Raw genomic sequence first — 27,371 nt, forward strand, 5'->3', positions numbered from 1 at the left:
CCTGACAACTCTCTGTTACGCACACGCTTTTTCATCCGAGTTCATCTGCTAAGAATCCAATCAATTAATACAGTCAGATACGTAAGACATAGACAGAGACTGTTTGATTATACCGTACACGCGATCTAGCAATCTCGACAAACTTCCCCGACTTATCAATGATTTTAAGCTTCTTTTTTTTTTTTACAAAATTCCCAGACTATTCCCGCGCGATCTAGCAATCTCAACAAATTTCTCCGACTTATCCCCCATGATTTAAAGCTCTTTTACAAAATTCCTGGACTATTCCCTGATTTCCACATAAAATCATCGACATCGTGAACTTAAACAGTCAGAATGTCACGTGCGGATGTTTCGTCGAAATACGAAGAAACGCGTGTTGTAGAGGAATCAGTTATCAAGAGTAAGAACTTACGCTAATGCATTTCCCAATTCCTTACGCATCAAATCGGTATTTTTCCGCCGGCCAGAAGGATAAAAACATAAACGGCGAATCGCGAAACGTTTGGCAGCGCCAATCATCCCTTCGCTCGGTAATTCCATTACGAAATAGCATTTTTCGAAACGACGTCGTCGTCGTCGTCGAACAGAAAATCTGATTCGGCGTTGATTTATTTCGGGAGATTAAGATAAAAATAAAAGCAATTTATTTTTGACCGTATTAATAAATCTTCTCAGCGTGTTGAGCCTTTCTGACGACACTGAAAAAAAAAACGACTGATAAATTGATATTCAATTTTCGTCATCGTTTTTGAGCGTTTTACGCTCACGCCCGGATTTATAAATTGAAAACCATTTCGGGTTGAACTTTCTACTCTCTTTAAAAAATTTTTCATCGCATCGAGAATCACGATTGGCGACGATAAAAAATCGCAGATTTGACCGCGTACGATCTGATCGGATCTTAGCGCGACCTGAATTAAGTCCACCCTTATCTAACAGCGGCACAAACAATCGCGCGTCAAGCGTAACCTTCCCGTAATTATTACTCCAAGGCAAATCTCACATTGTCAAAGTTAATAGATCAGTTCATCAGCGCTGCCGCCGTGGCAGGCTGAGAAATTCCCCAGCAGAAAATTCCGCGCGCGATGACATCTAATTAAATCAACAACAAATCTTGTCAGTAGCAGTTTGAATAATCCGCCAGAACCCCAGTTACGGTCCATCGCTAGTTTCACGTAGATAGATCGTTGAGATATAGCCTGTCACTGAGAAACTAATAAAATTTTATCATAATTTCATCAGCGTGCGAGCAATTGTTTGTGCATAGGAAAGACGTTTGAGCGATTCCGCGATGATATAAATCTCTATTACTGTCAGTTGACCAGTGTCGTCGATGATGATTCCTAAAAGACACGCGCTACGAGTTATTTCACTAACGGGCCAGCTGCGGCAATCGAGGATTATGCACTTAAACTCTGCTGGTAGTTCATTTCGTAATGTCGTGATCCTTTCTCTCCGCGTTTCGATCGAAATTATCAACGACGAGAAAACTATAACTTGAATTGATGCCTTGAAGAAAAATAACACACACATATTGTGTGTTATTTTTCGCATGTATTGCGTAATATCGTCGAAAATGGATTATGTATAAATGATATAATATCGAGGATCAATAAAGTTGCCTTGAATTTGAGTATATCAATAATTGAATTGAGCGGCAACCAGTCTAGTCCCGATATATATTGATGACGTAGCGCACATCCTCTAAAAAAATTATCAAAGATCAATCAAAAATGATTAAGAGTTATGAAATATGTTTGATTAAAAAATAAACGCCAAAATTCGCAATTGTCATTGTTATTTTGAAACGCCAACATTGATGACATAATGCACATCGACTCACGCAGAACCCCTTATATATTGCATAATAGGTATCAATGTAACAGATTATTGCAGCAGTATTTACAACATCAAAAAACTGTACTGAGCACTGTACCAGTAACAAAAAGTGATAACTTTCTCTGTAAAAAATAGCATGCATGGATTTGCGAGCGTCAAATTCGCGGTTCAAAGTTGAGATCGCAAGTTTGACTACACAAGACCAACAGTTAGTCATGCCGGAATAGCTACGCTTAATTTATTGGATTTGTCTCTTTCAACCGATATCGATCTCGCTCGCAAGATATCGGTCGACGTCCTTCTCGGTCGATAAAAACTATTCCGACAAATGTTTGCAAAAATCGCACGAAATAAAACCGTAATTCACGAGATAAGGGTTATTTTGAACACACCGATTTTAAGTAAGCGCCCGTCACAGTTTAACATCAAAGCAATCAACGTCTAAAGATAGATCAGCGCGTAATTGATGCTCAATTACGATGCAGAAACTGGCTTTTAAACATTTTGTATTCGCCAACACTGCTTACAGGAACTCAGGAACTCCGCTCCTTTAACGGCAGTCTTAATGACGCCAACTAATTCGGGGACTAATTTCGCATCCGGAAGTCAATCTCGGGATATGGGAAACGGTGTCAAGTGATCAGAATGAACCTGAAAGTCTTGACTACGCGCCAGAATCCGGGTAGAATTAATTCCTCTCATGTTCAGCGCATTCCGGTGATCTAATACGCGAATACTAATACATATATAGACGTATCGAAATTTCTAAAATACGAATTAAAGAAAATGTCGTGAGTCACGTCGAGATAGCCAACACAGATTTTTGATGCCCTAAAAACCGTTACAATAATGTTATATACATTTATGCCTAGTATGCGTTATATAAGAAGTTCTGTGTTCTTTTGACATTTATTCAATAATCAAATATATTTCATTACTCTCATTCTATTTTTGATAAATTTGGATCATTATTTTCAAGAGGATGTGCACTACTTCGGTACTTCGGGGGGGGGGGGATAGGGGGGATGTGGGGTGAGACCTTGCCAATTCGATCATTGGTACATTCAAATCCAAAATAACTTTGTTGATCCTTAATATCATATAATTCATATCACAATATCTATTACAATATTACACAATATATGTTTTTTTCAATGTGTCAATAAACGTTGAAGTTGGTTTTCTGTCTAACTCGCCTTTAGGCTTAAAATGATGGAAATGAACTCAGTTTAACTATACAGCCTAACCTGGTCATTTAAACTGGTTTATACATCCATATGGAGCCTAAAGAATCAAACATCGAATCATCTACTAGACCCTTGAGGTTGATCGGAGCCATTAAACAGTAGCATTTGGCACATGCGCCGATACCCTATGACACCTATGACAATGCCTTATGTTATCGTGCATATCACCACACCCAAGATTTAAGTTATTTAATTTGGTACATTCGGCGAAAGCAAAATCATAATCAAAGCCATTGACTCCAGTCTACATGAATATCATAGAAATTGAAGACATATATTTCCTGGTTCGCAAGACAAATGTCAATTTCGATTTTTGTTATTAACCAGTACATAAGCTCATATACCGGTAACAAACCATGTTCAGGCGATAATAGATTTTAACGGTAAGCATTTAGCAGTATATCGGTAGCCCTCTAGGCTATAAAGATATTCTATCGCGATCACATAGGGTTGCATTCTCTGAATCACTCTCTCTCGGGAGAAAGCCCGAGTCGAATTCGGCCAATGACTGATTAGAGAGCGTGTTGGCCACGCAGGGTGGCCACCTGGTCGAAAGCAATACCGTCTTTGAATTCCCGGAATTTTTTCAAGGGTTTTGGTAAAATTTGTCAAATTCCCTGATCTTTTTCTAGATTTGTCAGTTTCTCTGAATTTTCCAGGTTTACCAAGTCAGTCGCCAGCCTGTGACACACGCAGATGCTGAAGAAAGGCAAGTCACCTAGCGCGTGAACAATATTGGCCCAAACTGGCAGGGGCTGAATTTTACGCCCGTCCAAAATGCGCGAATCGCCCCACCTGCCTTACTCTGAGCTGTGTGCGTGTGACCTAATCATCTCACCGATTGCTCGATCACTTGTTTGTAGGCGTGAATTAAATTCGCATTGGTGTGACCATAGACCTATGTACCACTAGTTTATAAGTCCATGGTGTGAACCTTTTATTACTGCGCACACCCTGATAGATGTTTGAACGACTAATGAACGCGCACACTTTCATTTAGATTATGTCCTCGAGGGCGCGAATCCCATAATCCAATAGATAGACGCGAGGTGATGCATACCCATCGGGATATATTGAACACAGATATACCGAGATATGCGAGTAAACTAATCAGTATCTTATACTTGTATACTTTCAGAATTACTAGCAATATGTGCGATCGGCTTCAAGAAACCTGTAATGATCTTGTTGGAGTGCCGACAAAGCGCCGATGATGCAAGTTTGTTCAATCAATCGGTTACCTGTATATAATACACGTGATTAGCCGGAAACTGGATGCCATTTGGTATTATATAAGACGACGAGAGTTATAATACGGGGAATACAACTGAATCATCCAGTAATAAAATGAACGACCGTGCAGTGGTGGCGGTGGTGATCGTTATGCGCGCGCTCAGTACGAGTACGTTCGCTCGATGATCCGGTCGTCTTCAGAACGAGCTGAAGAAGGACGGCTACAATATCGTAGCTGCATTCGCACTCATCGCGAGAGAAAATAGGAAATACAAGGAAATTCGCGAAAATATCTACGAAATTCGGACAACCGCAATTTTCGCAAAATTAACGAGTCATTTCAAACACCGGTGGCGCCGATTACCGGATTACCCGATTACTCGGAAATGGACTAAATCATTTCGAAATCACCCCGTAAAAGCTCTTAACGTGTCGGGGCGTGTCGTATTTTTATCGTCGGCGGAAAGTGTTAATATCGTTATAAAAACGCCGTCATTCGACGCGTATTCGTGTATGTTCGGCGAAAAAGAAACGCGCTGCGTTCGCGATACTTCGAAGCGTCATTACGCCGTGTTTGCGTAACTGATGCAGGTATCCGGTGTTTTTCGCGTGAGTTCTCCGCTGCGTTTAATACCGCCGCATTTTAACACTTTCGATATCATCGATAGAAGTAGAAACAAACTGAAAACGTGGCCGATGTTTACCCGACGACGACAACGTTTCGCGGAATAGCTTTCACACGCTTTTTCGATCGCGCGCGTGCGTGTGTGAACAACCGCTACTACTACGACAACAACCGGGAATTAACTTATAATAATGAAACTTGTTCCGCGGAAAACGTGCGTATACGAAACCGTAGCGACTTATTTTTCACGGAACACTGCTGAATCGGGGATCACTGGTAATTTTGATTATCGCGAATTGTAACCGAAGCGAGAGGCTAGCAGCGGCGGAGAACGCGGAGTATTACGAGACGAGCTACGACAACGAACACGCAACCGCGACGAAAGCTTCGTTCGAGATTTTTTCCATCGTCGTGTCATCGGTTACGTCATGAATAATGCGTCCGTCGTGGGTGCCACGGCATCGGTAGTGGCGAACCATTCGAACAACGTCGAATACATGCTTTCGAACGCGACTAAAAACGGCAACTTCAGCGATTACGAAGCGAAATACGACCAGTGGCCGGAGACACCGCTCGATCGCATCGAATACAGCATACACCTTTACGTGCCGCCGTTTCTGATCGTTATCGGTACGATCGGCAACATCCTGTCGTACGTCGTGCAATGTCGGCCGCATATGATGCAATCGTCGTCTGCTCATTACCTCGCCGTGTTGGCGTTTTCGAACACGGTCGCTTTGCTGATAGGGTGCGGCACGGACTGGATGTCGCGCAACCTACTGAAACAGCACTTCATATCCGACCTGACCGACTGGCTTTGTAAAATATGGAAGTTTCTGTTCGCGATGTCGGTGCACTTTCCGACTTGGCTCGTCGTCGCGATGAGCATCGACCGCTCGATCACCGTTTGGAATCCGCGGCGCGCGCCACAGATTTGCACGCTGTTCAAAGCGCGCATTTTCACGATCGTCATCATCGTCGGACTACTGTGCATCAGCGTGCACGCGATGTGGACTTACACGCTCATCGACAAGCAGTGCTACCTAGGCCAGGCGCATCATTTCTTCCATACGCAAATCTGGCCGTGGATACAGGCCATCATGTTCAGCTATATTCCGCTGGTGATCATATGCTTCACGTCGTTGATCCTGATCATCGGGCACCAACGCAACAAACACAACGTGCAATACCAGCCCGAGCTAAGTCCGGTGGTTATCTGCGTGACTATATCGTACTTCGTTCTCGGCAGTCCCTCGATCATACAGAACATCGTCGAGTACACCTTACCGACACACATGCGAATGGACAACAACGTGCGCGCGGCCGTGTTCTTGGCGCGCGCGGTCACGCAGGTCGAGTCGTGCATGAACTACTCGATACTGATTTTCTGGCACATGATCTGCAATCGAAACTTTGTCAGGGAACTACGCGATCTGTTCACGTTTCCGAAGCTGCGCGATCGCAACCGTATGCAAGCCGTGCCGACGGTCGAGATCAACGGCGAAGGTGTCAAACTCGATTCGGAAATAGGCGTAACGACGTTGTGAAACTTTCGTCGTGCGATCGTCGTTGTATAATAAACCGCGGAGCTTACATTACTGGTGCGCGAATACGACCGACTTGGGTACGCGAATCCAGTAAACATGTGGACTAAAATGGGGTACCGGCTATCGAGGATTCAGGTTGGCTCCGCACTGTTAGCTAGTCACTCTCGTACTTACCCAACTTTCTTCTGAAGGTAAATCAACTATTTTAAAGGTCATTGGCAGATTAACTTCCGGAATTTTCTATTTATCCCGGTTACCTAAATCAGCCCTCACCAGGTATTTGACCTGATGGCATTGGGATTCGCCATGGTACATTACCCTGCCTAACTAGCCTGAGTGCGCAGCTACATGTGCAGCTTAGATGATATCATTATCAGCCAATCAGAAATCACATTTTATCTAAGTCCACGTTTTTCATTTATAGTTAACCTGTGAAATTTGCCTGATACAACATGCAATCTGATTGGTGCTGCAAGTTTTAGTGCGCCAAACCTGTACACTTGGAATAGTACGGCAGGGTTTCGTGCCATGGCTAAGATGCCATCAGGTTTTGAATTCCCATTGAGGGAGGATGGGTCACCCAATGAAGTTTACTGAATTATTTTGATAGCGCCCCTGTGGTCGAAAAGCTGGTTTCACTTTCACCATTGCTAATTGGGCCCCATTGCTATATCTTGAGCAGTGACATCAACTGGATCTACAATTTTGACAGCGTAACCATGCTGTTCAGCAGATCCATCGATGGCTGTTCACCCAGATACCAGCGGGATGACTCCTACTAGTTCACTATGAACTAGAAGCAATGCAAATATGAACCCATTCATTATGCCCATTTCATTCTTTAATGAAGCATATTTCAAGCACTTTACCTACCTCGATCCATAGGAGTTGTTTCTGAATTTGGAATTTGATAATTTCGATATGCCAATGACCTTTAAAACCTCAGCCAACCATTTTATGGAAGAATGCCATATCTTTCAGTAGGCATTCAGATTTGGTTTCAGTTCTAAGTTGATTGAAAATGAATAAATTTTTAGTAAAACTGACCGTTATTCAGGTGTGTGCCGGTACCCTATTGAAAAAAAATATTCGGTGAATAAACTAAATTAAAAGTTGTCCGATTGTCTACTACTGCTGGATGAAATATCATATCATATATGCTATGGAATAATCTCTGTAATATATGCTTGTATGGTCTTTCAATGATTCATAATCGGATAATGTTTATTTATGAAAAAAACGATCCCATTCTATCCTCGACGGGCCGGGCTTGATAAATCTTGCCAGCGCATTTTCCTGCGCGCAAGCAAGAAGACTTGGCGAAAAGTGTGAACGGTCTTAAGGACTAAATCTTAACAGTTTTTAAACGTCTCAATCATTTATCTTTTGACTTGGCGTGCATCGAGGTTGCTTTAATCAAGGGGTGGATCGAGAGATTTGAACAGACGGGGTCAAGCCCAGATGTTTTTTAAACATTTCAATGAAAGATTCATTCACGAAAATTTGCATATTACCTACAGTAATTTCAGGCAGAGGTCATTTCAACGATTGTCGAGACCCCCTAAAACCCCCCTCCCTTGGATCCCTGTAATCTGGATAAATCCGGAGCTAATAGGAACATTGTTTACGCGCAGTTAGCCAGTACGTAAATTATGATTTCTCGTTTGAGTGAGTGGAGTCTGAAGAAGTATAACATCTGATTCAAAGGTTTCATTTGTCGGAACATGCACTCGAAATCTTAGTTTCATTTCCACTGGACATTATGTATGTAAAGACTACTTTCAATGGCTTAAAAGCTGCCACTAGAAAGCTGTCGTGTATATATTGTCATGTACAGCCACTCAATCATCCGGCAACGCATTACCTTCAATTGGTACACAAGTGTGGCGCGAAGTATTTCCAAAATTTGACACGTAGCGATAAATCTTATCCTACGAGCGACGAATCAAATCCACACCGCTATTAATCATCTGAAGCAGACGTGTTTAGGAATATCACCCGATATAACAACAAGAATCATCGACGCGCGATGATATTGAGTCATATCAGAATCAGAGTCGCATAGAGGATGAAGTCAAGGAGGATACAGTTCCGAGAGAAAGAGAGAGAGTGTATTGAAAATTCCAAACGTATATATTGGATTTCGTAACGATTGCTACCCGATGGCATCAGAAGCACCTGTAACACGGAAAACGGATGTTAAATTGTTGCAACATTTCCATGAAAAACATATCTACGCCGATAACGGCCGAGTTCTACAACGATCTCCGTAAAGCCTAGTGTACTGTTGGACTAGCGGCTGATCAGATCAGGAGAGTAGCCAGTGATCAATAGCCGCGATCACACGAGCATTTTTTGCCCAGAACAACCTGCACACGGGTGCCAAATGGGCCCGGGCCTGTTTGGACTGAGCCAAAACATCGGACCAGACCCGAGCCAAATTTTGGAAATGACCCAATTTGCTTTGTTTAGTATCGAATGAGTGGTTTACACTCTCTAATTAGGAACGGCCCAAATTTAGCTCGAGCCTGATCCCTTCCAATCTGGCCCGGGCCAAATCATCTCTGTGTGATCACGGCTATTGAAATCTTTTTTCGGAAAACCAGTCAGTTGCTGCAACCGTGTCGTCGGGATTCACACCGTTTCCATCGACTGACAGCAACTAGGATGCGATATCTGCATTTTTGTGCTTTGTCACAAGAACGTCGGCTGCGTCTTGTGTTGTCGTGGAACGCGCACATCTCGGGCGATATCAGTGGATCGGAGAATACAACCGGTCGCTAAAAAAGTAGAACATGAGCAACTGGGCAGAACTGCAGATTGTATCTTCGCAGTGGCACATCAACAGGTTTGAGCAACTGATCATATGACGAAAACTGTCTCCAGTTATTTCGTTGATGTACGCTAGGCTTGAAAGAGCTTCTTTTGTGGAAGAATAACCTTGGCAAAATCACATCAGATTTTAAAAACTCAACTGTGCGCGCGTTTATATGCGGTGATCACATGGGCCAAAATTGACCCATGTCAAATTAGGCCCGGAACAACCGTTCACACGATGCCAAATGGGCCTGTGCCTGTTTTGCAAAATTTGGCATTACCAAAAATGTCGGACCAGGCCCGAGCGAAATTGAAGCACAGGTCATGAATCATTTTGTGAAATGCAACTGGTTCGGGAAGTGATTCACTTTGCTTTGTTTAATTAAGCATTGTTTAGTATGGAGTGAGTTGTTTATGTTGTCTCCGATTAAGCACGGGCCTAACAATTTGACTCGGGCCTGTTCCATTCCACAGTGTGATCTTGGCTACCAGCATGCTTTCTCCACCCCTACCATTATAGGGTCAACAATTCGCCATTACCGCGAGTTAATACGCCTCTTGATCAACACGCAGATGCAGACTTCATATAATCATTGTCTAATTACATTAGCTTAGGGATGTTGCTTTGATAAACTGTTGACCTTTTTGCGATGATACCGATCGATGCGAGCACCTAAAGTTACATATGGTACAGTGATCATAAGCACTTCTTAATTATACACAGTTTACGAGTCCATATGGGACTGGCAAACGAAGTTTGTTTTGTGGTGATTTCGACCGGTTAATCACATTCCTACGAAGCCGTGTGTGTGTGTGTGTGTGTGTGTCTGATCGTGAATGTCTCGATTTTATACAACCCTAATTTATCGAGGCGGATAATTTTGACCATCAACGGATATTTATCTCGATCGATTTTTCCCCCGTCGCTCGCACGGTGACCAAAGATCTCGAAAATCTCGATTCGTTTGATAACAGCATTCAACATACTCAGATCTTATACCATATGATTTCATCTCTGCCCCCTTCGTTTCTGCCCACTGAGCGCCCCCTCCCATAATCGACCAGATTTATTTCGCCCTCTCCATTTTGATGGGAGAAAGGTCAGAGAAAAAACTTTGCGCAAGAAGTTCAGCCGCTTTTTTGTTCTAGTTCACTAACCTGACAATTTACATGCCGGCCAAATCTCAGTCCACTAAGTGGTGCCACAAGTGTCATCACATGATCTTAACCCTTTCAGTGGTGACTAATCAATACCCGTAAGTGCTGGAAAATCCCACCCTAAAGTGTTGAATAACGAGCATACAGCAATAGTTAGTTTTTACACCACAGTGCGGTGTATCATTAGTTACTAATATTCCACCATGTATCACAGGTGCTGCCATCTATCAATAAAGATAAAAACTAATAACTTATCACATCAATACACCGCACTGTGGTGTAGACGCACTGAAAGGGTTATAATGGTGGCATGCATGGTCTCGCCTTTCATTGGCTATTGATCAGACGCTCGGCAAGCGCAAACTAGGCGATTGTGGACGATTCGTTGTCAGAAAATCTTTGGCAGCCGAACACAGTCGCCATCGGCCGCACATCTGACGATTTCCAGCCAGTTTCGTCGATGTGACGAAATACCGGCAAGAAAACGTCAGATATACTGCGGGCTTAATCCCCGGAACGCACCAGTTCCCCCACTTAAGGGGAATGTCGTACTGATATAAAATAACTTGCGAAGAAATCCTGTGATTCATCAGATATCAAACTAGGTAACCGTACTTGATTATATTTTACGTAAAATGTACGCCCCATTCATTAGACCGTGGGTGAATTGGATATACTACAGGTGAACGGGACCAGAATTAATCGTCATAAATGCAGCCATAATCGCGAATGCTTCTTGTGTATAATCTTTGTTCTACCCGGAGACTCCTTTGAACTCGAGAAATCTTTCCGAGTCGAATTATCGAAATAGAGCGTGAATTAACATTAACAATTCATATGGTAAGGGTACGCGCCGCCATACAACAATACCTTGTTTAATTATCACCTGACACTAACAAAAATAGCGATTGACTCGAGTTAGAAGGAGTCTCTATTGTAGCCGTTCTTCTTCCGCAGCTTCAAATTCAGTCGAACTTTACTAGTTTTTGTTAATCGATAAATATGTTATGTAACGGTTATGTTTATAAATTACACATATCAATTAGCATCAGATTTCGTAATAAATACCGTTCTGATGTACATTAGTTACATATATACGGCGTGTTCTCTTTGTATTTCTGCAGGATCTTCATTTCTCTAAGTTGGAATAAGAGCGATTGAAAGTGCGCCTGTTTCTTCGCGACTACACTGTAAGACACGGAATCAACGGAATCCGCCCTACGGCCCTTACTTTCCGATGCGCTAGTAGTAGCAAAGGGCTTTCAGGTTGATAACAAAAATTGTGGTAGGCCACGTAACGCTTTTAATTTGTACACACTGGACAAAAAAACGTACATTGGCCGCTGCATTATCACTGCCGTTTAGCAAATCATAACGATCTATGCCTGTCGACTAATAGCATCCGATTTGTTTAACCTCTGAGCTCGTACCTGTTAAGACTCTTTTCCTCTCGAGCCATGAATATCGATATCTATGTAATGCTTAACAAGCGAGGACACGATTATCCGCGATCGCCAGCAACGACCGACTGTGCCGTGACCAGTGGACATGTCCTTAAAGGCTGGCTTATGTCGACAAGCAACGCGACGCCTACCGACTCCTACCGACGCAATTGAGAGCAACCGTAGGCCGGAGTAGAACATGGGCAACTAGCCGGATATGGCTTGCGACGAGTCGGTAGGGGTCGGGTTGCTAGTGGAACACCGTCGATAAGACAATGGCATCCAGTGTTGTCCCATGCGCCCATTTCCAACCAGTTGCAACCAATCGTATCATATTGCAAGTCGACTTTCACCCGTCTTATGCTATATACCAAATCATCAAAAACATCATCCACACAATTAGCCGATGTCAAGAGTATCAACATTTACTCCAAAATAGCTATCAGTAAATATTTTCAATTGATCAATCTAAAGGTATTACATCGACAAAAAATACAAACACTTAAGCACAAAAACTAAATAGAATTTATAGTTGTGACTTTGTCATGGATTGAAGTAATGAGAAACTGCCAAGGCTACTGTGGCGAGTGAAGGACTCACCAGGTTTGCCACTAATTATGGATTCCTTCTTGGAACTCATAATTGCTCTGTAATTTTCTCAAATTCGATGAACGGCGAATGAAGATTGTGAGAAGATTGTGATTTGCCATTTGGATATGAAGCCTGATATTCTAGATTAAAGTTAATCGTGAGAATGAACTAATTTTGATAAAGCACATCGACATCACAGTGGCGCCATCTAGAGGGATAGCTGATGTGCTTAGTAAAGGTAGGGAGGTGGGAGTGATGCAGCGGCAAGCGTCATAGGTCACTCCCAGTTAGCATTCACATGGAATGATGTGACCTGTGCTAAAATTTGGCTCAGGCCCGTGTCGAACAGGCACCAGTGTGAATATTTTGCCGAGGCCTGATCTCGCACTGGTCAAAGAAACTTGATTTTATAATACGCTTGAACCAAAAGTCCGTTGAGATTTTTTCTGTCCGATTAATCGCGCATAAAATGATAAACGATACCCTTGAAATACATCTAACGGGATGTAATAGTAATAGACGAACGCCTCGTGGATACGAACAACTACCAAATGTCCGCCGGGTGTAAAACGCTCATTTGATTGAATTCGAGAGATGTTGAATTGTGTTTAAACTTCGCTCGATCAAAAGAGATCGCGATGAACTGCCTACAGTTTTTACGCTTGATTAGAAATTCGCCCCATCTGTCGAAAACAGTAGAAAAAGGTGTTCGCACCGACAGAGAGATAGATGCCTGTGCAGGGATTTTTCATTTCCAGGCTCTTGTCACGCGAAGCGCACCGTGAAAAATTCCCAGAATGTTCCGATTTTTTTCACGACTTCTCGAAAGAGAACCTGCCGGCTCCTCCGAACTCTTGACGACAACGCCGGCGAACGGGAGACGAAATGACAGATTAGATCTTTGAGTTGAAAAGGGTATGATTAAAGAACAGGCTGGAGCTGGTGTTCACCGGATGATTCAATACGCTCCTTCAATACGGATTTCTTTAATGCCACGTCGAGATCAAAATACCTGATCATGTGTCTGCGAAATATAATCACTGGAGGCACCGGTTAGTCATGCACAGAAAATCTAATGACCCGGTGATGTGGCGGCAAACCGGTTTTTCTAAATTTTCACCAGAGGTGCAGGTTTTGATCAGGTGTTTGAGTGGCATAGCTGGGAAAAACGACAAATGTCATAATGATGGGCTTCCTGGAGTGCAAATGTGGCAATCAATGATTCCGATAGTGAGGATCGACCAAGGATACGCCCATACCAAGTGGCGGTTCAGGGGTAGCGAACGAACCGCCCTTCGAAGTCAGTGTCATAACATTTGGGTCAAGATTTTGCGAAATTTGGGTACAATTTTCATGTTTTTTTTCCTCGGAAAATGAAAGGTAATCCACCCTCCAATGATTCGTCCAAGTACCCGGGGACTTCATATTTTAGATGTGCCCTTTTTCAACAGGTAAGTGCCCCTTTTCATGGTAAAATGTGCCCTTTTTCTTGAAATAGAACTACCCCTCAAAAAGCTCGGAACGGGCCTGAAGACACTAGTAAGTGGGTTATCCAATCATCATCATCGCGTTCTTCTATAGACACTTAAATTACCGTAAAATTTAGCCAATCTTATCTTGAATTAAACAAATAATGGAAAACTATACTCTTATGATAAACTATTGACCACGTAAAACTGCCCCTGGTAAAACCGCATGTTATATGAAATAAACCATGCAAATTCAAATGACACATATGAAATAACAAAATAAAACCAAAATCTGATTTCAAAAACAGCTATCAAACCTATTGGCGAGAATTTGATATCAAAATTTACAATTCTAAAAAGCGTTTTTGGATTGATCTTGGTTTTTCAATTTCATACAACAAGACACACATAACAGTTTGATTCCCTCCCATTAAAGCATAGATTTCATAAGACTAAACAGGTGAAAATTCAATATGGTTGAAGACCTTGCCTTTTTCTGATTTATACAACATCATGGTTAATGAGTAAAGAAAATGTTCTCCTAAATATTCTAGGGAGAAGATAAACTTTTTCTCTTAACGTTTGTGGATTGCCTATGCAGCACGAACCACCATCTCCCTTCACACATTCCTACGAAAGTGCGAAGATCATACTTTTTGAAGTACGAAGATGAAATATCTAACATTCGCGGCGTTATTTCATTTTTTCGATCGGAAATGTCTCAGGTGAAGTACTGAACACACGCGAAGCTTGGGAAATCAAATATTGGAAGAATGGTGATAAAGTGCCGAACGTCTGAGGAGATAGGTCCAGGCTATATGGTTTGATTACTGCGCAGATCTGTCTGTGGGGACAGGTCCAGGCTATATGGTTTGATTACTGTGCAGATCTGTCTGAGGGGACTGGTCCAGGCTAGACGATTAGATAACTACGCAGATCTGTCTGAAGGGATAGGTCCAGGCTATATGGTTAGATAACTGGTGCAGATCTGTCTGAGGGAATAGGTCCAGGCTATATGGTTAGATAACTGTGGAGATCTGTCAGAAGGGATAGGTCCAGGCTATATGATTATATAACTACGCAGATCCGTCATTATATCATATACTGTCACACACTATTCCGTGATAATTGAAGCCCAATGGAATTGTGTTATGTTTATATAGTTACCATCCTTAATTACACATTTCGCTGGTAATAAGCATTGGATGCTTCAATGAAATCTTGATCTAACCATGTCGTGCGCCGTTTTAGGTGATCACGGTACGGTTTAACGATTATATCGAAAGCCGCTGCTGCTCAAGTGACCGCGTGTCACATGTTATGGCTATGAAAAACAGCTCCCCTGAAAAAAACCATCATGACAAACCAGATGACTCGATAATATGAGAAAGTTATTCGAGCGGCTTGGATACAAATGCCATGAGATTTTGCGGAGCTGCAAATCTTTTCAGGGGCTATCAAAAGCCACAGTCGCGCAAAATTTTGCCAAATTAGGCCATTCGCATGGGTGACAAATGGCCGGTGTCCGAGCCAAATTTTGGCACGGGTCACATTATTGTGAGCGAATTCTAACTCAAACTGGTTCTGGAAGTGACGTGCCTTTCTTTTTTTCACAGCAATGGTTGGTATCTGAATAGGCCTAATTTGACTCGTGCCTGATCCAAGCCAAATCATCCCCGTGCGATTGCGGCTAATGAAAAAAAAAAGAAAACATTTTCAGGAAAATGTACAAATCTATCGGAGCGGAAGGATATAGAACCAAGAGCAATACCTCCCCATCTTTCAAATACTGAAATCAGGAATAGCTGGAAGATCAGAAGCTTGTGAAGCTGCTTAGGGATATAGAACCAAGAGCAATACCTCCCCATCTTTCAAATACTGAAATCCGAAATAGCTGGAAGATCAGAAGCTTGTGAAGCTGCTTAGGGATATAGAACCAAGAGCAATACCTCCCCATCTTTCAAATACTGAAATCAGGAATAGCTGGAAGATCAGAAGCTTGTGAAGCTTTAAGGATATAGAACCAAGAGCAATACCTCCCCATCTTTCAAATACTGAAATCAGAAATAGCTGGAAGATCAGAAGCTTGTGAAGCTGCTAAGGGATATACGCCCGGGAAATATATGGAAAGTGACTGATATGATATGAACAACTGTAGAATATATATAACACCACCTGTTTGTCGTAATACATCATTTTCCTTTTAATTCCATTTTGTCAGATTTTTCCGATTAAATCTTATACAAGGTACATTCATTGAAAAGGTTGCTTATTCATTACACGGAAGGTGCAATCTCGTGATAATGTAAGGTATACACTGCACTAATGTGATGAAAGATAAACTGCACAAAATTTCTTTTTGGATCTTAATAGGACATACATTCATTTAGAAGATTGCCTATTCATTACACAGATGGGGCAAGGCACTCTGCTTTTAGGGGGCGAAAGAAATACCATACCGAGGAGGGCTAGGACGTAAGTGAATGCATTATGAATTGGGTTTCTGGAGCATACAATACTTTGCTGTCAGTTGGTACAGTATATCTAGATGTATTAACACCTGTATTACTAAACAAACTTTTATCGAATAGAGAGCACACATTGCACATAGTGTTATCAACAAGCTGTAATTCTGTATCGATAAAACTGGCATATGGGATATGCATGAAATATCAACCGAAAATGGTCTGGTATTACAGAGTAGTTGAAAATATGATGGTTTATGATTACTTAATGGTTTTTTAAACTTTAAAATAGGGAATGACCCTATTATTCGTTTGATTTTCTGAGTTGCTTCCCCTTACAAACCCACCACATCTGCCACGAGCAAAACAGGGGGTAATCGAAGTTCAGATATAGTTGTGTGATTGGCGGTCGAGGTTACGGAATTTTTTGATTAAATCTAATGGTCTTATCGCATACTAAATGATGGGCGATGATTTGACCGGGTCACTTCCGGAACCAATAGCAATTCACAAGCAATAATTTGACCCGTGCTAAAATTTGGCTCGGTTCTGGTGCAACGTTTTTGGTCGAGCCAAACAGGCACAGGCCTATTTGGCACCCGTGTGAACAGCTCTTCCTGGCTTTATTTGGCACAGGCCAAAAATGCTTGCATGATCGCGTCTCATATTAAAAAAAAAAATTTTTGCTTCAAGTAACAAGGAGAGCAAAAGATTAGTGTTCAGCAACGAAAATGTTAAACCCCGACTTTATAAGTAAGCCTGTAACTTGCTGAAGTAGAGTTGGAATATACTAGCCTATAGCCAGTCTTGTCTATGGGGAGGGGGGTTGGGGGATGGGTGAGACTTTCATTAAAGTCGATTCAACACTCTGAGCAAAGTATTCTCGTGTAAATGTCTGGAAAAAGGCAGCAGATATAATATTGTAAGAGAGCTTTAACACTTTTTCAGGTTGAAAATGATAATGAGAAAACTGCTCAAGAGCGTGATTGGTGAACTCAGGAATTTTCACATCCTCACAAACAGCAATTTTCACATTTATCACCACAAGATTTATCACATTTTTTCACATGATCTTTTCGGATTGTCACATTTTTTTCACATCAAGGCACAATAACATGAGCTGTTAGTTACTGATCACAATCGTGACGGATTACGGTAAAATTCCTTAAATTCAACACGGCTCGTGCATGAATTCTGAGCTCCACGGTATACGGCAAAAAAAGACATCAAAATATTTTGACTGACACTTTTCTTTCAAGACACTTATCTGATTTTTCATAGACTCGAATTTTGCATATTTTTGAAAATCTTTTAAGCAGAATATCTTTTTCCACATAAGGTTCACCCCCGATAATATTTCTTTTCCTCTTGGCATTGGAAAATTGCTAGAAAGCTTAAAAATCTATCCTCCTCGAAGTAAATCTTAAAGATTCTCAAAAGAAATAGACCTACGTAAGTTCAAACGGCATCATAGATAGAGCAAATGCACAAATACAAGTCTCTCGAAGAGGAAAAATAAATAAATCTCTTTGATGTCAACTTCACTATGAAGCTTTAGGGGCTTAAGGGAGTATATTTTTCAATCCGCAAACTGCTGGATGAGCCGCATCATCTTTTACCATTGTACTCGAAGATTGTTTATAAAAACCTAAGAACCAACCACGCAATTTCTCTTCATCTGCACGAGGAGCGTATATTCTAAACAGTTAAAAAACCCACATCACATGACAAGATTAGATAATGTTATGCGCATCTATGAGCTTTTTGACGCCGTAAAAACCGTTGCAATAATGTTTACAAACATAGATAGGGGTTCCGTTATGAGTCAATCTGCACTACTGTCAACAATATTGGCAATTCAAAATAACACTAATATTATTCAATAATTATACTATTTAATTTTACTAATTATGAATTTTGGCCTTTATTTTGTAATTCGATATATTTCATACCTCTAATTTTATTTTCGATAAATTCTAATGATTATATTTGAGAGGATGTGCCTCATTAATATATCGGGGCTAAACTGGTTGCCAGTCAATTCAAATCTCGATATATTCAAATCCTAAATAACTTAATTGATCTTTTTATGTAATGTGTTGTCGACAATACTAAGAAATGTGTTATTGTAAAAGGCGTCAATAAACTTAGTTTTCTTGTTTCAGTTACTGATATTCTAATAAATGAACCATGATTTTGTTCCAATAACTCTTATTCAAGGTCTGCAGAGGACAAAAATTCTGTAATACCATAACGATAAGATGCTCGACAAACATTATTTCCCGTTTTGATTGACTTAGAATGGCAGGTTGAAGCATTAATCAAACATAGACAAACTTGTAGCTAACCCGGTGCGTTATAGGACAGACAGAATAAACAGGTTTCAGAGCGCGACGACGAGGCCTTCGCCGCCGAAGCAGATCTAAAGGACAGCGAACGCAGCCAAAGTGATCGGACAAGCAATCAACCACTTTGCGCGGAACAAACATAAACAAATCGGCATCCAGTCGAACACCGGCGAATGAATGCCCGGTTTTTCATCGAGAGAGCGATAAAGAAAAACTAACAACGCCAAGTTTACGTGAGCTAACACCGGCGCGCCGGAGTGCCCTGTCAACAGCGATCGCACCGAGCGCGCGTGCACAGGAAAAACAAATCTTATCACAAACAAACCATCTATTTTCGTCGCTGCGGAATCGCTGCAAAAGCATCTCGACCGACGGCCGATCTAGAGCTGAGAATCGTATCCGAATACTTCCGATGATGCAAACATAAATCGCGAATAGTTCCGTCAATATTTGCGTTTCGAATATTGACAAGCAATCGAGCGTTTTACCGTTGAGTCGATAAAAGGGGAAAGTTATAAAAAAAGACTACCTTGAAAATGAAGAGCGCAAATATAAGCGGTCGGTCACCGGATAACGGATGTACGTTCGGTTTCCAGTTCCGACGTCAGTACGCGATGTCTTTGAAGCTCGGAAGACCGACGAGATTCCCAGACGACAAAAAATACCGGCGACATTCCGAGAAAGCTCTCGAAAATAGACGATCGATGAATTTTCCGGCCCGGGAGTGACATAAAACAACGTTATCGGAGACGCAAAGAACGCGGGCTGCGGCGTTATATTCGTTTCCGAAATAGAGAAGAAAAATCGTCTTTTAAAAAGTGCGATATATGCGGTTAAACCGACCTGTTCGAACGTTTTTTTTGTTCCGACCGCTGTAAGCAGGTGCGGCGTGTAAGACATTTGATGACCGTTCAATAAAAGAAAGGAAACATTGAATACCGTCCGCTAATCTAGGCGCGGTGATGAAAAAAACAAAACAAAAAAAACATCTCCAATTCTAAACATTACCTCGGAGAAAAATGTCATGTTACCCACAAGTGGGATTAATACATAATTGCTTTACAACCGCGCATTGAGTCTGAAATCGACAGATCTTTTAGTTAATGTAGGAATTAATGAAGGCTTGAGAGCAGCGAAGGTGATCGAAGTAAGGAAGCTATATAGCCGGGATCACCCAAGCATTCACACGGTTGCCAAATTGACTCGGGCCTGATCCGTGCCTATTTGGCCCGGGCCAAATTGTCTCTTGTTTGATCGTGACTTATTTAGCCCCCTTATATATCAGCGTCATAAACGAGCGAAGGGGGACTTTCAAGAATGATGATTCTACTAAACTTGTGTACATTTTCGAGAACTTCTTTAAACCTAAGAATTGTATCATAACCACGATTGCCCATGACAAGTTACGAATTTCTTATTCGATAACATGATTTATAATTTACAATTCAAACCATGTGAAGCATGCTAGTTGACAACCATGGATCGTCAGCAGTGACACACATACCGTGTATAGAACAATAAAGCTACAGCGAGTCACATTTACAGACTATCGGCAAGGTCACAAAGTCAACATTCTAAGAATCCGCTCATCTTTCTTCTGCGATTCAAATCAATTGTTACAAGTGTTCTTTCTGATTAATGTCAAATTTTCCCGACGTTTATCATCTAGCTTTTATCTACACCTTGTGTTCACTCTTACAAAACTAAAGGCTGGCTTATGTCAACGCGACGCCTACCGACGCAACTGGGTTTATCGCCGATTAGCTGCCTACGAGAGGCCGCAGTTGCTGCTCTATCGGTTCGACATAAGCCGGTTTGCGACGGCAACCTGACGCCTACCGACTCGTCGCAAGCCGTATCCGGCTAGTTGCCCATGTTCTACTCCGGCCTACGGTAGGCGGACAGTTGCTTTCGATCGCAACCGACATAAGCTCATCTGCGACGCGACGGAAATGAGCAAGGGTTCCAGCCAATAAGAGACCACATATACATAGTACAAATTATGACCGCTAGTTAGCGTCATTCGTAATTAGTCATAAACTTTCAAATTCAAGTATTTCGAAAGGTAAACCAAACCTTCAGCATGGCAGATGACTGAACCGAAGATCTAGAAGTGAAATTGGTAGAATTATGGTGTGAGCGGCCATCTTTATATAATGTCGCTATCACATTGCATTCAAAACAGAATCAGAAAGATAAGAGCAGCAACTGGCGGCCTCTCGTAGGCCACTAGTTGCCGCTTATCAGCGACAAACCCAGTTGCGTCGGTAGGCGTCGCGTTGCTTGTCAACATAAGCCAGCCTTAACGGATATATCATATCATGCGTATATTCTAATTCTAATGACCTACCATGACATAAGCCGCAATCACACGGACACAATTTGGCCCGGATCAGGCTTGGGCCAAATTTGGCCCGTGCCTAATTAGAGAGCGCGTTCACACGCAAATCATTCACTCAATACTAAACAATGATCAAACAAAGCGAAGTGGATCATTTCCGGTGCCAGTTGAAATACAAACGCAATCATTTGTCTGGTGCTAAAATTTGGCTCGGGCCTGGTCCGTTTTTGGTCGGGCCAAATTTGGTCTGGGCCAAACAGGCTCGGGCCCAATTGGCACCCGTGTGAACAGTTGTTCCAGGCCAAAAGTGCTCGTGTGATCGAGGCTATAGCAAGACTGGGCTTTATGAATCTTCGATAGATATACATATCAATAATTCATTTGCAACGTTGATAAGGATCGGCGAATACATCAATCCCTGAAAACCCCCAATTTAGCCGAGTAACTCCGCGTGTATATTCATCATTGATGACACGAAGGAAAAGCGGATAACAAAACGAAAGCAAATCCTCTCTTCCTATTTTTCCATTCGTTTGAATACGGAAAGCTATCGCAAATATGATATCTAATACTCAGGGGCGGGTTAGTAGTCCAATAATATTTCGTAGATAAAAGAATTGATCCTGAAAATACACAGCAATATTTATCCGCCATCATCTTGGCATGTATTTCATTAATCTTTTAAAATGTCGAGAAACTTTTCGTCAGTAATTGTTACATAACCACTTCCCCGGAGTCGATCGAACTGATAAGCCGCGTTCAAACGACAGCTAGTTAGACCGGTCTAAATTAGTTAGGCCTAAATCTAAATTAGACCTGGTCCGGTCCAAATTTAGATCGGACAAAATTTTGGTGAGCGTTCACAATGCCTTTGGACACGCGTTGATAAAATCGCTTGTCACCGGGCCAACAAGATGCCACCATCTGCTAAATAATTAACTGGGCAGGGATGAAGTCTTACTTCCAGCTTCCAAGTAGGGCAAGACATTCTTCATTTGACCAATTCGATCCTCTGTCAGGTTAAGACATTTTGCGAATTCGATTTTATTCTATCACGCTGAACCTTTAGCTGTTGTTTAAACACGATTCAAAACACGGAAGGAAAACGGATGATGATTGCGCATACGAATACGAATATTTGTTACACTCCAAACATTTCCATGGTAAAGGGAGGAAAAACAGTACTTAAAATTAATTACATAAGCGGCAATAAAAGCATTTAAAACTTGACTTGATAAACTGGACTCACACTCGACCGCAGAGGTCACGACATCTACCGCAGATTAAGAATTACGATTTAGACCGGACCTGGTACTAGTTTCTATCCACACACATAGATTTAGACCGGTCCAAAATTTGGACCGGACCTGGTTCGTTCTTTTAGACTGCCAAATTAGACCGGTCTAAACTAGACCAGTCTAATTTGGAACGGTATTTTTGCCCGTGTGATCACTTGGTCCGGTTTAAATTGGACCGGACCAAATTTAGACCGGTCTAAATTTCGTCGTGTGAACACGCCTATGGATCGGGCATACAATTGCGTTGTAAAAACATTCTTGCTATATTTGTTTATCCCCACAGACATACAGCCCCGATCAATTATTAGTTCAATTCAGTCAACTGTTTTGAAAAAAAGAAACTCGCTGTTTCAGGAAAAAACCTATTTACGTTATTAGCTTTTCTATGACTTATATGTTATAGCAGGACATGAACTACTTTAGTCAAGGATACTGTACATCATTCTACAGTATTGTCAGTCTAACAGCCGAGGGAATGACTACTTTTTGTTGCTGATCGAACATTGTGAGGAGGTAAAACTTCCGCAATGTGTCGTGAAAGAAGAGTTAACTAGTCACACAGTCAATGTTCTTTAGACTGGGCTAATTTGGCCAAGCGTTCACACTCGCAAAAAGTCTGTTCCAAATTGGACTGGTCCATTTTAGATCAGTCAAATCTGGACCAACCTCATGCCTAGCATACATCGAACTAGCAACTGATCATATCCAGTTGTAACTGAGCGAGTACCCCACTAACATCGAAAATCCGCAAAAACCAACAATTGCGTGGCTCATAGCGTGTACATCAAGAGCAACTCATCAAGAGCAACTGGGATTATGTTATCTAGCAAATATTCTTGAGGACGGCACCCAAAATCACGTGTCAGTTTAGTCAGTTTAGTTTTAGTCAGTTGTGCCATGTGTTGTTGATAATGAAGCGCGCACATCGACATATGATATGAGTACAATCAGTTGCTCGAAAGTAGAACATGGGCAACTGGCTGGAAGTGGAGATAGATGGACGCTAACCAGTCATAAGCTCGACAAATTCAAGCAACTGATCGTATCCAGCCAGTTCCTCTCATGCGCCGAAAACTGCCTTGCAACTCGTCGTCTCCAGTTACTTTGTCGATGATGTAGGCTAGGCAGAATTTTTGGAATTTTGGAATTTCTGTGCGTATAATCTACCTCTATATCATCTCTATATCAGCGTATGTATCGACCCTATTGTATGTAATGAAAATCTAATGAAGTACTGAAATTGAATAGAATCCATCCGAAGAAGCCTCCATACTCGTGCGGTAAATATGGACATAGAAACAGGTGCTAGAGCAACTTATGACCAATTAAGAACAAGTGTGTGTAAAGTGCATCCACTGTACCACCCACAAGACAAGTAATTTCCATTATCCCGTACAGGATCTTGCCTTGTTGAATACTAATGGCTGAACTCCGGCCACTTTACAAGCAATACCTTTTCTTTCCTTCGGCCTAAATGTCGCTGTGCTAATAACGATAACGTCCTTCAAGATCAGTGGCGTTGGAAGTGCAGCGACTGCAGCGACTACAGCGGCCAAAAGAGCGGCAATAATTTACTGAATGACTTTTTTTTTCTTTGAATACCACGTTTTTTAAGAAATTAAGTCAATTCGCCACGGCAATATTAAGAATCTGTCCAAAATCGGCATTTGGCCGCAGCAATAAAACATTGCTTCCAACACGCCTGAGGATGTGGTCTCAAAAGCCACCGGTAGATCTTTTTTACGGAAAGTTTAGCTACATTGCTTCCAACACGCCTATGGATGTGGTCTCAAAAGCTACCGGTAGATCTTTTTGACGGCAAGTATAGCTATACTCAAGCAGTATGCAAAGAAGGAATGATAATCCCCGATGATTACTTTAACTAAAAGAATTATCTTATAGGTTTCCGTCGCGTAACGATGTCTGATGGTGTTAGAAAAATTTGGAATCACTGTTATGGTTTGCTCGATCGTGATTTTGAAAATAGTGATGTACAACACGGTAGTCGGTCGAGATAGTCGCGTCAACTTTAAAACTCAGCAAAAATGAGAAACAAGGTATCAATTTTTTGTGTAACCATGGACGTTTAAACTTACGTCCATGGTGTAACCAACTGATCCATCATTAGTAAAGTTGTATGACCATCACTACTCCACCAGGTGGCATAACTGCTTGTTGGTTATACGCCGATAGAATAAGTTCATTTTCAATTTAAACCTATGAATCTGATTTTGCAGGTTCCCAAATCCAGATACTAAGATCTATAAGACTCATCATTGACTTAGACAGTTTTCATCGATAATGCATTCAAGAATCGAAAAAATTGATTTGAATCTTTAATCAAATTTGTAGAATAAATCGAACGGATAAACAGCGACTACCAGTGAACTTGGCACGCAAATTCAAAGGTCGGATCTAGGATTCTTTGAAGGGGTGGACCTGAAAATTGGAATGGGCACTTAATTTGAGAAGGCAATGCAAGGGGTGCAAGCAAAACTTTGGGGTTCTGGTGGTCATCCAATAGAAAATTCAGGACAAACAGGAGCTTATCTGACCCTAATTAGAGTCCATTTGGATTTTTTTCATCTTTCTTTAAGAATTTCCTTAAAAAAAGATTTTCAGACTTTTTGGAGGGCATATTCGAATTTCGTTGAGGACTAACCCGTCCATCAAGATGACCCTGAATACAGCCTTATACCAACAGCCATAAGTGGATCCTCAATTGCCACAGTAGCACTGCCACCAGTCATCTCAATAACCTCTGGATCCGACGGCCCTGCCAGTTCGATTAGATATCCTTTAGCAAAATATAATCAGATCGTTAATTATGAACTCCCGCATCATTTCAAAGCATCCTCAAATTTTGAATTATTGGACATTCATCTAGTTCACCATAACTCACCGTATAATAAACCTATATCAATATACTGACAGTTAATAAATAACCGGAAAGTAAATCGCGGGGTCGCCACCATCTTTAAATCTATTTACTACATGACGAAATTAAATGACAAATTGCCGATGATGAAACGCGAAGGTTGAAAGTGCGCGCGTATAATCTTTGCACCGATTCGAACTAGCATTCGACGCCGGGTTCTGCCGCGATAAATTCGATTCCACGCAAAAATTACTTTCGAACAAATCGAATAAAAGGCGCGCGCAGGAAATTTTATTCATTCGACAAAATAGATTGATGGGACGTTTTCCGCGAGGTTCATTCCGACTAAAGCTCAATGACACCAAACTAGCGGGGTAATACGACACTTAACTTTAACGGGCAAATCTAGTCAACGAAGTTTGATCGGTTCGGGCAAAGCGGCTATTGCGGATATGTAGGCGATATCGATGTACAGCCCGCGACTGGCCAGCGAGACATTCGCATCGTAGTTCAAAGACTATCCGAAACGACAAATCCGCCATTTTTAGTGCGAACAGTTGAGGATGAAAAATATACCTCGTTTCTTATCACTTAGACGCGATCACACGGAGACGATTCGGTCGGGGCAATATCGCCGCAGATCAGGCCCTAGTCAAATTTCTCCTGCGCCTAGAGAGCGCGTTCACACGCAAACCACTCACTAATTAGATACTAAACAATGCCTCAATAAAAGCAAAGCGAGTCTCTTCCAGAACCAAGATTTGTCTCGGGCCAGGCCCGGCCAGACAGACACAGCCCCATTTGGCACCCATATGTTCAATTGTTCCAGGCTTTGCATGCGTAATCGCAGTACTAATGTAAGTAGTATCGATCTAGGACATTCACATTGCAGTTAGAGGACAATTGAGATCTCTTATTAATCACTTAGATGAGATCACTTAGGTGATGATATTGGCATTCGTAATGTGAACATACTTTTAACACGAGGCCTATTTCTACCCGGGCCAAATCCTCTCCGTGCGATCAAAGCTCGTTCGAGTTCAATTCGGGCAGCGAATTCGATCCCTTCGTCGTTCGTTCTAACAACGCTCATCGATCGGGATAAAAAAAACTTGCCATTTTCAGTCGGTCGACGACATAACCAATCAAGTCGGTAAACCGCTTCTCTCTCTCTCACTGGTCGGGTTAAAAATATTCCGTTCACGAAGGCAAATCTTCGAAAATCCTGCGAATATTTGCCGAACTCGTACCGAGGTATTCATCTACTTGGAATAGACTCGATCGCAGCAATCGTGTTGATAAATCACTTCACTCGGAAAAACCGACGACCAAATCCTCGGTAAGTCTCGAACTATTAAAGGGTATACCGACGCATATATTGAGCAGGGGTGAATCAAGGGTTGCAGCTCGAGACACAACAACTCCCATCGAGAGTTATTTCTGAAAGGAATGCGACAGGAAGCCTATTCTCCTCACCTCCAACCTAGAGCTTAACACAGCCACAAAGCCACAGTCACAAAGTCTTTATCGTCCAAGATAAAACACAAGTAAGAAGAAACACTCCTTCTCATATAGAGTAGCCACCACACAAAACTCGCTACCAAGTCATGCGGTCAACACGGTAGTCCTCAATACCTTCAAAACAAGACTTGATGCATTACTAGACGACAAACTCTATACCGTACAGTAACTGCTTAAAACCTAGGGCCAGTTCCATAGTGAGGGTTTAGACTGAAGACCTGTCTAAGACCAACTTAGTTCTATAGCCAATCTAACAACTTAAGACCAGTCTCAAGATTTATAACCACTTTTGGTCAAAGACTTACGACCTTTAGAAAATGATGATGATGTCAGGACGATTTGCTTTATTCAATAACTTGTTTAAGACAAGTTTAAGATTCGTGTGTCTATATTCTTTCAGCGTTGTTTGGTAATCGAGAGATCTTAAACAGAGTTGATCATTCAAGAACTCTAGACGTTGTTTCAGCTATTGATCTTTTCTTTTTCAGACGGTCAACTTACCAGGTGGTGGTGTCAGTCGAGATCAAGAGTCTTTACTATTGTGCCGTA

The 27,371-nt window shown here is 41.8% G+C and overlaps 2 protein-coding genes across 2 annotated transcripts in view; one reads left to right on the forward strand and one right to left on the reverse strand.

The window, feature by feature from the left end:
• Nucleotides 1-27,371, reverse strand: part of LOC141901541 (ATP-dependent RNA helicase DDX1-like) — a 176,269-nt gene that overhangs the window by 97,290 nt on the left and 51,608 nt on the right. The window lies entirely within an intron of this gene.
• On the forward strand, nucleotides 5,237-7,556 carry LOC141902585 (uncharacterized). Its single transcript, XM_074790388.1, has one exon. The coding sequence runs from the start codon at nucleotides 5,376-5,378 to the stop codon at nucleotides 6,492-6,494; it is 1,119 nt and encodes a 372-aa protein (XP_074646489.1). The 5' UTR covers nucleotides 5,237-5,375; the 3' UTR covers nucleotides 6,495-7,556.

This window comes from Tubulanus polymorphus, chromosome 3, assembly GCF_964204645.1.
Source record: "Tubulanus polymorphus chromosome 3, tnTubPoly1.2, whole genome shotgun sequence".
Lineage (NCBI taxonomy): Eukaryota > Metazoa > Nemertea > Palaeonemertea > Tubulaniformes > Tubulanidae > Tubulanus > Tubulanus polymorphus.

What these genes read in the sequence shown, in the direction of transcription:
- LOC141902585 (XM_074790388.1), top strand. Translation starts at nt 5,376, where the DNA reads ATGAATAATGCGTCCGTCGTGGGTGCCACGGCATCGGTAGTGGCGAAC.